Below are 15,499 nucleotides of genomic sequence, written 5' to 3'. Positions count from 1 at the left end.
TTGGACAGGTAATGCGTGTCAAAAGTTTTCTTTGAAATAGTCCACTAGTCAATTCCAATTTTTAAAAATGTTTATTTTGATAGAGTGCATGCATACATATGTGAGACCAGGAAAGGGACAAAGGGAGAGGGAGAATTCCAAGCAGGCTCTACATTCTCAGCATAGTGTCTGGCTTGGGTCTCGATCTCATGAACTGTGAGATTACTACCTGAGCCGAAATCAAGAGTCAGGTGCTTAACCCACTGAGCCACCCAAACACCCTTAGTCAATTCCATTTTTATGTTTGCAAGGAAACTTGGTCAAGTCCATTACTCGCTGAGATATCCCCTCAATAGAAGGATGATGCCTTAGTAGGGGACTCATAAGCTTGCTGTTATCTCTTTATTCCCAAATTACATGCATTCCTTTTAAAATTAAAATAGTGCTAACCCAGAATTGTAATCCATCATCTCCTTCTCAAGGCTTATCCTGCACCCAAGACGCAGTGACTTTTTTCATTAATTATCTAATGAAAACACTTATTTAATGACAAGCATTTTCACTCACTTGTAACTCTAATTCTTCTTAAAAATTTTGCAATATAATTATAGTTTAAATTTCAATTAAAATTTTTATCAGAGATTTAATTGTTTTGACAATATATTGTTCATTGTTAAGCCAAGTAGTGTATCTGCGTATTTTATTTACATTCTTTCAACTTTTTATTTATCCCTGGAGTTATTAATTCCTCATTTGTCCTTAAATATTTGACAAAATCCTTCCATGCCACAAAGCTCTGTATTATGCTTATATGGACACTGTTCCACATGGTAGTCTACCCTGTCAGATAATGTGTCATAAGTTCTCATTCCCTGAAAGCAGCCCTTCTGGAGCACAACAACCTCCTGCTCCAACATGCACTGAGTGCTTTCTTTTCCTGTGACAGAACTCTTGTCTAAGACTTCCTTTCACTATAACGTGGGCATTTTCTTTTCTCTTTTCTGTCTTGACTCTCCTGTTTTTTCAGTCCCTTGCCTTCCTATTTCTTGGGTTACTTCACTGTTTAGGTAGATTACATCTTCCAGGAGCTTCTAAAGAGTGTAAGGGAGATAATTGAGAATTTCCTTCTCTGAAAATGTCTTTTATTTGCCTCTCATATTTAAATGATAATTTGGTTTAGTATGAAATTCTAGATTGAAAATAATTTTCCCTCAAAATTTCGAAGATATTATCATTACCTTCTAATTTTCACTGTTGTGTTTAGAAGTCTGATGACATTCTTCTTCCCCATTCATTACATAGGACCTAGCGTTTCCCTGTTAGAAGCTATTAGAAGCTGCTTTTTATCCCTGGTACTCCATTATTTCACAAAGGTGACTTTAGTGTGAACCTTTTGTCTTAAGTTCTTGTGGACCTTTTCAATATGGAAATTCATGTCTTTCAGTTCTATAAAGTTTTCATAAATTATTTCCTTGAAAAGTTCCTTCCCACTGTTTTCTGTATTTCTTTCGTTCAGACTTCTTTTGTTGTATTTTGTACTTCCTGGATTATGTTATATATATTTTAATTAAATTATATATTCTCTCCTATTATCCTTTTCCTTATCTTTTTGTTGTACTTCCCAGGATATTTTTCTGACTTTATTATGTCTTAAGAAATTATTTTGGCAGTTTTAAACTAACAAGGGTTAACTTTTTTTCTGATTATTTCTTTACATACGGATTTTGAAAAAATAAAAACACCTTTTATCTCTACTTGTATTATTATTTCTTTGAAATTTTCTTCTGTTGACTATCCATTGTCTCAATTTTTGCTGAATTATTTCTCCTTCATATTGAGGAGTTTCTCAAATGTCTGTTGATTTTTGCCTATTCTCTCATGATCATTGGTGAGTCTTGCAGTGCTGGCTTCATTACCAACTGTTATATCATTGCCTGACAGTCTGGATCCCAGTGAATATTTAAGGTGATCAAAATGTTAGTCTGTAAGACTTTAATCTTGAGCAGTTCATTTTTTCTAGAAAATGCTTCTTCAAAGTAAAAAGATAATAAGGATCATATATCAACAACAGTATGCATGTAAATTTGATAACCAGATGAAATGGAGTAATTCCTTAAGAGACACAATCTGCCCAAACTCATACAAGAAGAAATAGACAATCTGGATAGGCCTCAATCTATTAAAGAAATTGAATCAATAATTAATAAGCTTCAAAAACAGAAAGCACCAGGCCCAGATGGGTTCATTGGTGGACTCTATCAAACATTTAGAGAAGAAATCATACCGATTCTCTATAATTCATTCTGTACAATCTCCTTCAGAGGATAGAAACAGAAAGAATACTTTTTTAACTCATTTGGAGGTGATTTTTGCCCTAATCCCAAACCAGGCAAAGACATTGCAACAATAGAAAACAACAGACTAATACCTCTCATTAGCATAGATATAAAAATCCTTAATAAAATATTTGCAAATCAAATCCAGCAGTGTATAAAAAGAATTATGCACCATGACCAAGTGAGATTTATCTCATGTATGCAAGGTTGGTTCACATTCAAAAATCAAGTAATGCATTCCATCATATCAACAGACTAAAGAAGAAAATATCACATGATCATATCAATAGATGCAGGGGAAGAAAAAGCATTTCATAAAATCTAATACGCTTTCATGCAAACAACTTAGTAAATGAGGACTGGAGCATAACTTTCTCAACTTGATAAAAAATATCTACAAACACCCTAAAGCTATCATCATTTTTAATGATGAGAAATGCAAAGCTTTCTCAGTAAGATTAGAAACCAAGCGAGGATGACCCTTTTCACTCTTTAAACATTGTACTAGAAGTCCTAGCTAATGCAGTAGAGCATGAACAGGAATCAAAGGATACACAGGTTGAAAAGGAAGAACTAAATTCTTTGTTTATTGAAGATATCATTGTTTATGTAGAAAATCTAAAAGAATCGATTAAGAAAGACATTTCTGGAACTAATAACCTAATATAGCAAAGTTGCAGGATATAAGTTTAATATACAAAAGTCAATTGCTTTCCTATATACAAGCAATGAGCAAATGGAATTTGAAATTAAATACAAAATACCATTTATATTAGCATCCAACAAAAATGAAGTACTTAGGTATGAATATAACAAGATATTTATAAGATCTATATAAGGAAAGTTAAGAAATTTATCTGATGAAAGATGGCAAAGAAGAATTAAATAAATTGAGTGATATTCCACATTCATTCATAGGAAGTCTCAATATTGTTAAGATGGCAGTTCTTCCCAATTTTATCCAGAGATTCAATGCAATCTTAAAAACCCCAGCAACTTACTTTGTGGGTATTGCCATATTGATTAAAAGTTTATATGGAGAAGGAAAAGACCTATAATAGCCAACACACTACTAAAGGTGATGAACAAAATTGGAGGACTGACACTATCCAACTTAGAGATTTTCTACAAAGGTACAGTAATCACAAGACTTTGGTTTTGGCAACAATACAAATAGATGAGTGGAATAGAAAAGAGAGCCCATGGGGCGCCTGAGTGACTCAGTCAGTTGGGCGGCTGACTTTGGCTCAGGTCATGGTCTCACGGTTTGTGAGTTCAAGCCCCTCATAGAGCTCTGTACTGACATCTCGGAGCCTGGAGCCTGTTTCAGTTTCTGTGTCTCCCTCTCTCTGTCCCTCTGCCACTTGCACTCTGTCTCTCACATTGTGTCAACAATAAATAAACATTAAAATAATTTTTTTGAAAGAGAGCCCACAAATAGACCCACATATGTAGTCAAATGATGTTTGACATAGTAGAGGCAATATAGCTCAGAAAAGATACTCTTTTCAAAAAATGGTGCTGAAGAACAGGACATCACAAAGAAAAATGAATCTAGATATAGACCTTACACCCTTCACAAAAGTTAACTCAAGTGGATCACGGGTCTAAATGTAAAATACAAAATGTAAAAACTTTTAGTAGAAAGCAAAAGAAAAAATCTGTATGACCTTGAGTTTGGCAGTGACATTTTAGATACAACAACAGCGGCAAGATCTGTGAAAGAAGAATTGATAAGCTGGACTTCATTAAAATTAAAAATTTCTGCTCTTCAAAAGACGCTGTCAAAAGACCAAAAAGGTGTATTTGCAAAAGTCATGTTTCTTTTCACTTCTGTACTTTTGCATTGGTCAAACTCTATTATAGTGACTATTTTAACTATGTTTACATTATTCTCAGCTTAATATTTAGTATATTTTATACTCTTTTTGTCTCAAGAATAGTTTTTCTGTTATACTTGTAATTAATTATCATTAAAATACAAAATTGGAATTTTATAGATGTGATTAAACATGATATTCTATGAATGTTTTAAAGTGTGATTTTGTTTTCTCTCTGGGTACATAAAAATACAAAAAATATTTTTTATTTCAGGTTGAGAAGTATAGTAATAATTAACTATGAGCTAATATCTCTTAATATTTTATCAGTACATTTATTTTCTTCTCATAGTATTGCAAGCACCATTGAGATTATCCAGCACTGATTTTACATTTGAAATCCCATTTTATACTATGGATCCTAATAACAAAGTCACAAAAACTCAGGTATGTATAGAGAAATGATGCAGTTTATAACTTTTCTTTTTACTGTGGTTTTTAGTTTATTGAGTTGATTATTCTGAAGCATTTGTTTTAAGAATACTTTCATTTTTAGAGAACTTGCATATCTATATATTGTATTTCTCAGAAGTAATTATGAAAATATATGGACACATATAAAGCCATTTTTATATATGCATATATTTAATAGGACTATTCAAAATATTTTATTTTTTAAAGAATCTTTTCCTTTTTTTAAGTTTTATTTATTTATTTTGAGAGACATAGAGATAGTGTGAGTAGGGTAGGGGTAGAGAGAGATGGAGAAAGAATCCCAAGCAGGCTCCATGCTTGGCACAGAGCCCAATGAGGGGCTTGAACTCACGAAACCATGAGATCATGAGCTGAGCTGAAACCGAGAGGAGGACACTTAGCCGACTGAACCACCCAGGCACCCCCCAAAATATTTTAAATAGAATTAAATCATCTGTCTCTCCTTATATAAAATGGGGCTATGATTAAATTAATGTGAAATATGTTCCATACAGGTAAGGAAATGTGGTGGAAGGTAATAATAAAAACGGGAAAAGTCCAGGTATATAATAAAGTGACTTCTATGACAATCTACTCTTTTTTTCTTACTAGATATCTCTGCATCTCTCTCTCTCCTAATTAATCCATCTAGAAAGAAAAAAGAGTGACATGAATAAAAAGGAAGCTCATACATACATAGTAGAAAATTGTATTTGTAGTGCCCCTTTATTATCTTATATATTGCTTTTCCTGCAATTAATTTTGAACCTCTGTAGCTTTGAGGGCAAATTATATGGAGAAAATATTTAACATTTTATGCGTCAAATAATAGCCAAGTGCTACATGAAATTATAGAGAACAATAAAGGATCTCTTCTGACATTAAAATGTGATGGTTTTAAGCATACTATCAGTAAGACTTCTATCTATAATATAACTTCAAGGATGCAAAAGACTTTGTGTTGGGACTAGAAAGGAAGCATTAGTGAACTGAATTGGATTGAATTCCAAAAGAAAAGCAATCCCTCTATAAATATGATTTTATTTTATATCATTGAATTGTTTTCAATTGGCATAATAAAAGATGATCTAGACAAGAGCCTTCTGTCTTGAGTGGCAAAGTGGTCATATTGGCCCCACAGAGAAGGAAATGTGATTCTAATATACTGCTTGGATTTGCCATGAATGATATTTACATAGTCAAAATATATTATGCAGAGAAGTCGTAATATGTTTGTGGGGCAGAATTCAAATTGATCCTATATAGTGTATTACATGTAAAATGACAAGTGTTTGATATGTACAATGTGTATGTGAAGGTTAAGTTGACAGAAGGGTTGGGAATGGTAGAAGAAAGGAGTGAAACTCATTTTACTCAGTGGGTAATTAAAGGAAATTGTGTAAAGTTGACAGAAGAACTAGAGATATAAATATATTACTTCAAGTTACCAGGTGACTAATGGAAGAATTAAAATAATTTAAATATCCACAATTGGGAGGTGGAAAGGGGAGTGGAGATAGTATCTATGAGCTAAATCCTCATCTTCACTAGTGGGCACTCAAGAGACAATATCTGGGTCTGATAAATCATGACATAGCCATGTGATAGAGTAATGGCCCCCAAAGTTATCCAATTTCAATCCCTAGAATTTTTGAGTACACTGTCTTCTATTGCAGAAGATACTTTGCTGATGTGTAATGTGATTGACATTAAAGACCCTAAGCAAGGGAGATTATCCTAGATGATCTAGATGGTCCCATTTGACTCATGTGAATGGTTAAAACCAGAGAAGTTTTCCTGACTGTGCTCAGAAGAAAACGTGATGACAGAAGAAAGGTAGAGAGATCTGATGTTGCTAGATGTGAAGATGGTGAAAAGGAGGCCACCAGGCAAAGAATGTGTTTGCTCTCTACAAACTGGGAATGGCAAGCAAATAGCCTTCCCTAGAGCCCTCCAGAAAAGATCATGGTTCCTTCACCTTGATCTTAGTCCGGCGATAAACCTGTTGAACTTCTAACCTACAAGACTGTAGTTTAATAAATTTGTATGGCTTTAGACTACTAAGTCTGTGGTCATTTGTTATGGCAGCAATGAAAAAGCCTCAAGTAAGCCATATCAACATTATATTGAGAATAAGGCTATAACTATCAGAGAAAATCCAAATCAGAATTAGCTAAAATTGGTTGTTTCAGGGAAGCAGAGCTGTTGATGAGAAGGAGTTGAGTGGGACAACTGGTTTTTATAAGTATTTTAAAATTATTTGTGTAAGCTACTAACATGTATCATTTTGATAAGATTATTTTTAAAATGACAGTGGTACACATACTAAATGTTTCTTTATAGATGACTGTATCAGTTCTATTCTTGGGCTAGGATTGGAAAATGGATATTTTAGAGATCTGCCGTTTCTTCATTTCAGAATGAGAAAAATGAGGCATTCAAATGACTAGTACAATTTCATGCTCACCTTCTGTTTTAAAAGATGTTTCTTTCTTTATAAGATGCAAATTTTAGAACTAAATAGATATTTAAGTACGGAGAGACATTGGGAATAAAATCGCCTATTTTTTTAATCCTAAATATTTTAAATCAATCATACTTTAGAAAGAAAGGAAGTATGTTATTTTGTTATGGTGGCAATTGCATAGATCATTGCATACTCTTCAAATTTTGAAGAGTAAAGTTAGAAAAATACCTAGCTCAAGGTTTTATTGTAATAGTCTGTTGCACAAGTCTGCACACATGTCATGCATATAGCTCCCAGATTTATCAGAACTTTACAAAGACAGTGCAGAGATTTTATGTATACTCTTCACACAACTTCCCGTCATGCTAACACCTTATACAACCATAGAACATTTTTCAAAACTAACAAGTTAACATTAGTACAAAATTATAAGTTAGACAATAGACTCTATTTGGGTTTTGTTGCGACCGGCGCAACAAACACCGAGATCAGGGTCCTGAGGGTAAGGGAATGTAAGAAAAAAAAAGAGAAGAGAAGCCAGTTTGGGAACAGGAGGGTCCCCTGGGCTGATGGCCCAAGTGACGGCTTTATTGTTGCTGTACCCAATCTTTTATATCAAGACTCTTATGGATCAAGTCATTCTAAGAATAAACAGGTTTCACATGATCGCTGCCAACCAAAACATTTAGTTCTGTGTACCTTGTGAACTTTCTAAACGGGTCGCAACAAGACCTTGTTGATAGATTGCTAGCGAAACACAGTTCCCATGTTTGTTTCTATTTGACCCGGGGTAGAAAAGGGGGGGTAACATTACTGCCAACACCCACAGACCACAGGCTTCAGGAATTAGATTTCTCAGCCTTGACAAGGCTTTCGTATGCCTTTGCAAGTGGGGGAATGGGAGGGGGAACCACCGGGTTGGCTGAGTCAACAGGGAGCCGTTGCTCGACCAGGTCTCAGCCTGGCACCGGGGTCCGGCCTCCCACAGGGTTTTACCCGTTTTTCACTAATGTCCTTTTATGTCTCATGGTCCAATCCAGGATACCATATTGTATTTAGTTTCCTCTGATCTGTGGCAGGCTCTCAGTCTCGCTTATGTTTTTATGACCTGGTCAATTTTAAAGAATACTGGTTTGGTATTTTTTCCGAATATTCTTTAATTTTGGTTTGTCTGATTCTTTACACCTTTCTCGACTGCATTCTTATTTTTTATGGGTTTCAGGGAAGAGTGTAACAGCTGAAATGTCTTCTTTTGTCACATGTGAAGGGTGTACATGATATTGTGTATGGCTTACTGGTAGTGATAAATGTCAGGAGACTTGGAAAAAAGTTGGACAAACTGTTTTTCTTTTTTCACACTCTATATTTCGGAAGTGAGTCATCAATGTCAGCCCACACTCAATGGGTTGGTGGTCAAGCTCCACCTTTTGGGGGGGTTATTTACATATATTATTCAGAATTTTTCTGTAAGCATTATTATTCCTTCCCTCCTTTTATTTATTTATTTTATTAATATATCAATGTGACTTCACAAATATTTACTTCATACTTTCAGTTATAATCCAATATCACATTATCACATTATTTATTTTGTTATTAAAATTGTTCCAGCTCTGGCCATTAGGAATTCTTTTAGACTTGTCCTTTGACATACTTCCATCATGATTTTTAAGCATTCTCTTACTTTCTGGCACTATAAAATGGTCCAGGCTTGTCTTTTATTTTGCTTGTTCCAGTTCTAGAATCAACATTTTCTTCAAGAAACCCCAGTACCATTTATGGAAGAATGGTATTTAGAAATCAAGATCTGTATACTAGATGTGCTAGCTGCTACTGGGATGTCACATGTTCTAAGCCCCTTTGGCAAATAGAATCAGGAAATATTTGTGTGTATACTAGTGAATACACACATACATAATTTGGCTATCGTTCTTTTTAAAAAAATTTTTTTTAATGTTTTTATTTATTTTTGAGACAGAGAGAGACAGAGCATGAGCAGGAGAGGGGCAGAGAGAGCGGGAGACATAGAATCCGAACTAGGCTCCAGGTTCCGAGCTGTCAGCACAGAGCCTGATGTGGGGCTCGAACTCACGGACCGTGAGATCATGACCTGAGCTGAAGTCGGGCGCTTAACCAACTGAGCCACCCAGGCGCCCCATCATTCTTTTTTTAAAATTGTGTTTTAATGTTTATTATTTTGAGAGAGAGAAACAGAGCACGAGTGAGGGAGGGGCAGAGAGAGACACACACACAGAATCCGAAGCAGGCTCCAGGCTCTGAGCTGTCAGCACAGAGCCCAACATGGGGCTGGAACCCATGGACTGCGAGATCATGACCTGAGCCAAAGTGACACGCTCAACCTACTTAGCCACCCAGGTACCCCTGTCTATCTATCATTCTATCTCTATCATCCATCCATGTATCTATTTATCTATTTAAACATGGGTTCAAACTGATGTCTCTGACTTTAATCCAGCACCACAAGGTTTATTCCAATCTTTCTTCCTTGCTTATTTTTAACTCCTTTCTCTGACCATGAAAAATCTGGCTCTCTTATTTATACTTTATTTATGTATTTTTTTACCTGTATAAAGTACAGGTAAAAGTGTATACTTTTACTAGTGTACTAGTAAAGAAGTTTCAGAATTTTTAACCTGTATCTAGAATTGCTAATATATTTGCCAACTAGCGTACATTATTAATAAAGAGTAACTTTTTGTCTTTAGCTCTATAATTCCCAGTCCAAACACAGTTTTGCAGTTGCTTCGGCCATTCCTCCTCAGTCTCCACTAACTTCAGTGAGATTATCTCATACATTTGTAATATACTTTGTTGTAATCTACAATGTATCCTGGGGTTCCAAGTACCTTGGTTGATTGTTTTTAAGTTACTTACATTTAAGTTAACTCTTAGTGGTATATAGTTCTATGGGTTTTGAAAAATATGTAGAATAATTGTCCTACCACTTCAATACATGACAGAATGGTTTTACTACACTAAAAATCCTCAATGTAACCCCTTTGCTGTCAACTACTCCTCTTTCCACCAACACTTGGCAACCACTGGTTCTTTTATTTCATCCAAATGATTTTGCATTTCCAGAATGACAGGTAATTTAATTATATAAAATGTGGCCATTTGGGTCTGGCATCTTTCACTTAGCAAAATATATTTTACATTTATTTATATTTTTGTGTGAATTAATACTTCATTTATTTTATCACTAAATTTTATTCCATTGTATGGAATGTTTATCCATTCATTATTTGAAGGAAATCTTGGTTGTTTTTTTTTTTCTTCCATTGCTTGGCGATGAACAAAACTATTATAAACATTAACATGTACATTTTTATGTGAGCATGAATTTTCACTTAAGTAAATACTTAGGAAGGGGATTACTGGGTCATATGGTATTGTATACTTAACATTATAAGAAACTGCCAAACTGTCTTCCTAAAGGACTATACCATTTTACAGTCTCACAATCATGAATGAAAGTTGTTACTCAGCATCCTTGCTAACTAGCATAGCTTTTTGACATTTTTATTTTACCCTGGTCTCTATCCTTTGTGTGTTTTTCATAGTTGTTAATATGCTATGAACATATTTGCATACCCCTTTGTTTGCCTAACATCACTTTTAAAACTATCTGTGAATTCCACCTTAAAAAACTTTTTTTTAATGTTTATTTATTTTTGAGATGGAGACAGAGTGCGAGTGGGGGAGGGGCGGAGAGAGAGGGAGACACAGAATCTGAAACAGGCTCCAGGCTCTGAGCTGTCAGCACAGAGCCCGATGCGGGGCTCGAAACCACGAACCATGAGATCACGATCTGAGCCGAAGTCGGATGCTTAACTGACTGAGCCACCCAGGCACCCCATGTGAATTCCACTTTTAATCACTTGACTTTGTACACAGCCTCTTCACCTTGGCATGGTAAAACAAGCTAAATTTTATATTGCATATTATAATTTTTATAAATGTCTTTTTATTTATGTATTTTGTGTGTATAAACAGGATCTTGTCTTACATAATACTTCAAAACAAGATGTGAAATGGACTTTGGATATTAGTAATACTGGCAAACTTTTCAAAGATGGCACATTCAAGATTAGTGTGCTGAGTGGGATTCTGCAACCACATAATGAAATTAATGTTTCCATAAGTTTCTGTCCAAGTAAGTCCTTTTTTCTTATATTTGTTATTGATGTTTCAATTTACCTCTCACATATTATTTAATTTTATCTTGTACACAAAAGTTTAGGTTATTTTTTATGTGTTCTTTAAATAGTTTTAAGAAGTTTCATACTAGAATTTTTTCATAACCAGCCTCAAATATGGCCCCAAATAATTCTCACCTCTTGGTATTCATGGCCTTATATAGTCTCCTCCCACATCACATAGGACTGATGTATCACCCAGAAGATATTATGAATGTGATGGCATATGATTTCCAAGATTAGGTCAGAAAAGGCATGGCCACGTCTAGCTTGCATTCTTGGATTGCCTGCTTTGGGGAAGCTGGCCATTGTGTCTATTTATCTCTACGTTCACTTCTTTACTGATGTTTTTTTTACAACAGCTTTATTGTACCTTTTTCTAATTGGTGTGACAAATTTTCTGTTATCACAAATCTATTACAAAAATTCTTGGTGGTTCTTACACATTTGCTTTTCCAAATGAACTATAGATTATTTTCTTCCTGTTTCTAGAAAAAGACATATAATTGAGTTTTTCCCTTCAAATAATGGCATGTTTTTCTAGTAATTAAAGTTTATTTTATAGGTATCACTATTATGAATGAGATTTTTAAGTTAATCTTTTTAATTAGCTATGACTATATAAAAAGAATATATTTATAGTTTATCTGTCACCTTGCTCCTATACTGAACTTCTCTAGTTAGATCTGGAAGTTTTTCAGAGATTATTCTGTATTGTTTTCTAAGTAAATAGTTTTATAATATAAAATCATAGTAACTAATGAATTTTTCTCTTCATTTACAATATCTCCTCCTCTACCTTATTCTTCTCCTGAATCTGTTAATACAATGTTGCTACGTTACAATCACATTACATTTATATTACAACTGCACTAGAACTGTTACTATAGTCTGTCTGAATCTGTTACTATGGTGGCAGTTTGTTAAAACTTTTTTGATTCCAGTAGTTTTGCTTTGTATATTTGGATGTTATTAAAAGATTACGTCTTATATATCTTTTATAAATAGCATATGTATTTAAAGTAATGTTCTTTTTTCTACTAAATGCTATTTGCTTCAATGTCATTTTATGTGCTACAGTGCCATTTTGTCTTTCTTTGGTTGATATATCATTTTATTTTCAGTCTGTGTCTTTTTAAATTTAAGACCAGTATTGTAAAACAAAGGATTTTGCTTCTTTTCTTGAGCAAGACTGAAATGTAATTTTTAGGAGGGGAATTTGACTTATTCATATTTTCTGTTATAATATATTTTTCATTTTCAAGCAGTTTCATTTTATATTTCCTTTATGTTATATTTCTTATCATTTTTCATAAATTTTATGTATTGATCCAATTTTTGTCTTATATGCTATACATCTATTTCCCTTCTATATGTCATCTTTAGACCTTTGGGAACACCTATGTGGACATATTTTTTCCTGTCAGTTCTAAGATGGAATAGTATCAATGAACTTTCCCACAGACAAAATTATATATGAATTTATTTCTACTCAAGACTTTGTTGAAATATTTTGGAATTTTATTTTCAGTTAGGTTTTTTTTTTGTAAACATCATTCCATTCCACCCACTGCTTGGATCAGTGGGCTGTAGTCTTCTCCGTCTCTAAGGTATTGAGGTAGCAGGAGGCAAGACTGTAGCAGATCAAAGCCAACAGGTTGGATGAGAGTACAGGGTTCTTCAAGATCAAACAGCTGGATGGAGAATGGGATCTTTGGGGAGTTGGAATTGAGTTATAGGGGCCTTTTAAGTTGGAACCAGGGTAGCTTATGCTTGATTTTTTGGTCACCCTCATTTATTTTCTTCTGGTACGGACAATTTTTATCTTTCTTGGCTCACATGGCACGGAATACAGCTTTCATGACTTTTCCTTAGTAGTTCTTTCCAAATCAAGTGTGCATTTATTTTCTGGTTTTCTCAGTTGTTTTTACTATTCATTAAAATGGGGAAACTACTGGAATCTTGAAGAAAAAGATGCCTTTTATTTTGCCTTACATTCTTATATTTTAAATCAGATACCATAGAGGTAAAATTCACATTCAGATGTGATTATTTTTGAAAGTATGGTTTTCTTAATTACAAATTTGTTAAAGTGTGATTCTTACACCATAAAATATATTTTTAAAAAATGTACAGTGTAGTGGTTTTTAGGATCGTCATAGATGGGTAGCCATCAAAACAGCCTAGTTTTAGAACATATTCATTGCTTGCAAAGGAAACCCTGTACCCATTAGTGGTCACTCCCCATCTCTCCCTCCACTCAGCCACTGCTGACCTGTATTGGTTGTCTCTAGGAATATGTTTACTGTGGATATTTCATATAAGTAGACTCCTATAATGTGTCCTCTTGTGATTGGCTTCTTTCACTTTGCATAATAATTTCAAGGTTAGTCCAGATTATAGCATCAATTAGTACTTAATTCCCTTCTGTTACCAATAATTGTATGGATATATCACATGTTTGTTCATAGACATTCATCTGGTGGATATTTGGATCATTTGTACTTTTTTGACTCCTGTGAATAAAACAGCTAGGAACATTCCTGTAGCGTTCTGTGAGGACACATGTTTTCATTTATTTGGTTATATATCTTAGAGTGGAATTGTTGGGTCTTAGGATAATTTGATGTTTAACATTTTAAGAAACTGCCAAACTGTTTTACAAAGCAACTGTAACAGTTTAAAATGTTACCAGCAATGAATGGGGGTTCTATTTTCTCTACATCCTTGCTAACTCTTTTGTGATCTTTTTTATTATAGTTATCCTAGTGACTGTGAAATAATATGTCATTGTAGTTATTATTTGCATTTCCCGGATGACTACTGATGTTGTGTATCTTTACATGTACTTATTGTCAGTTTGTATATCATCTTTGGAGAAATGTCTGTTCAAATCCTTTGTTGATTTTAAAATTTGGTTGTCTTTTTGAGTTTACATTGTTCTTTATGTATTCTGGATAAAATTATTTTATAAGTATAAAGCATTTTATTTCATTCTGAGATTTCTCTTTTCACTTTCTGATGATGACAGCTAACGCAAAATAGCTTTTAGTTTTGATGAAGAGTATTTTATCCAATTTCTCTTTTTTTAGTTTAGCTTTTCAGTGTCTTATCTATGAAAACATCACATAACCCGAGGTCATGGTGATTTATTCTTATGTTCTCTCTTAAAGTCATATAATTTTATCTCTTACATTTAGGACAATGGCTTATCTTGAGTTACTTTTTAATATGCTATAAGGTAGGGCTCCATCCTCATTCTTTTGCATGGGCCTATCTGCTTGTCCCAGCACCATTTATTGAAAAGAATATTGTTTCCCCATTGAATTGTGTGTGTATACACACACACACACACACACACACACACATATACACACATACACATACACACACACACATATATACACACACACATACATACACACACATACACACACACATACATACATACATACACACACACACATAAATCTATGTAAAGATATTTTATATAGATATGTATTAATTCTTCATGAAATGTTTAGATTTCACCAGTGAATCCATTTGGATTTTGCCTGTTCTTTGTGAGAAGTTTTTTGATTGCTACTTTACTTCTGTAACTGAGTCCAAGTTCATTCTCCTCACTGCACAATAGGCCAGTAAGTGGAGAGGCAAGACATTAGGGAAAGGAAAGCACTTTGTTTGGAAAGCCAGCAAACCAAAGAGATGGCAGACTGTTGTCCTGAAGCCATCTCCCTCAGCGTGAAATTGGAGTTTCTTTTATGTTAGCAAAAGGAGGAAGTGGGAAGGGTTGGAGTCAAAAGGTAACTGACTTCTGTAGACATCTGAGGAGATAATGTATGTCCTTGGACAGTTGATCTTTGCATACAGGAATCTATCTGGCCATGTCATTCCTATAAATCTTAGGCATAGCGTAGTCATTTCTGTATGTGCTTCCTCATCTCCTTAGGTGAGATAGATTTGGGTAAAAAGCAGTTTTTGCAAATCTTAGCTGTAACATGGCTACATGCAGGGCTCAGCAGAAGTTTCTAAGCTATAGGTCACAGCAGCAAGGAAAATAGAATCAGTGTGGAGTCAGACATGCTGTTTCTCCCTGTTATAATCCCTTTCAATAAGTCAATTCACATTTTATATTTCTTATTGTATCAGTTTAAGTACTTTTTGTGTTTCTAGGAATTTGTCCATTTTATCTACATTATCTAA

General features: G+C 34.2%; 1 protein-coding gene across 1 annotated transcript in view; it reads left to right on the top strand.

Annotated features, from left to right (window-relative positions):
• The window catches only part of CFAP47 (cilia and flagella associated protein 47), a 546,469-nt gene that overhangs the window by 119,392 nt on the left and 411,578 nt on the right, over positions 1-15,499 (top strand). Inside the window, exons 23-24 of the mRNA XM_053891727.1 lie at positions 4,488-4,582; positions 11,094-11,253. Coding sequence (XP_053747702.1) covers positions 4,488-4,582; positions 11,094-11,253 — 255 coding nt within the window. The remainder of the gene's footprint in view (positions 1-4,487; positions 4,583-11,093; positions 11,254-15,499) is intronic.

The sequence above is a fragment of the Panthera pardus genome, unplaced genomic scaffold (genome assembly GCF_024362965.1).
Source record: "Panthera pardus isolate Hobbes unplaced genomic scaffold, ASM2436296v1 HiC_scaffold_27, whole genome shotgun sequence".
NCBI classification, from domain to species: domain Eukaryota; kingdom Metazoa; phylum Chordata; class Mammalia; order Carnivora; family Felidae; genus Panthera; species Panthera pardus.
This window is presented reverse-complemented; position numbering and strand designations above follow the sequence as displayed.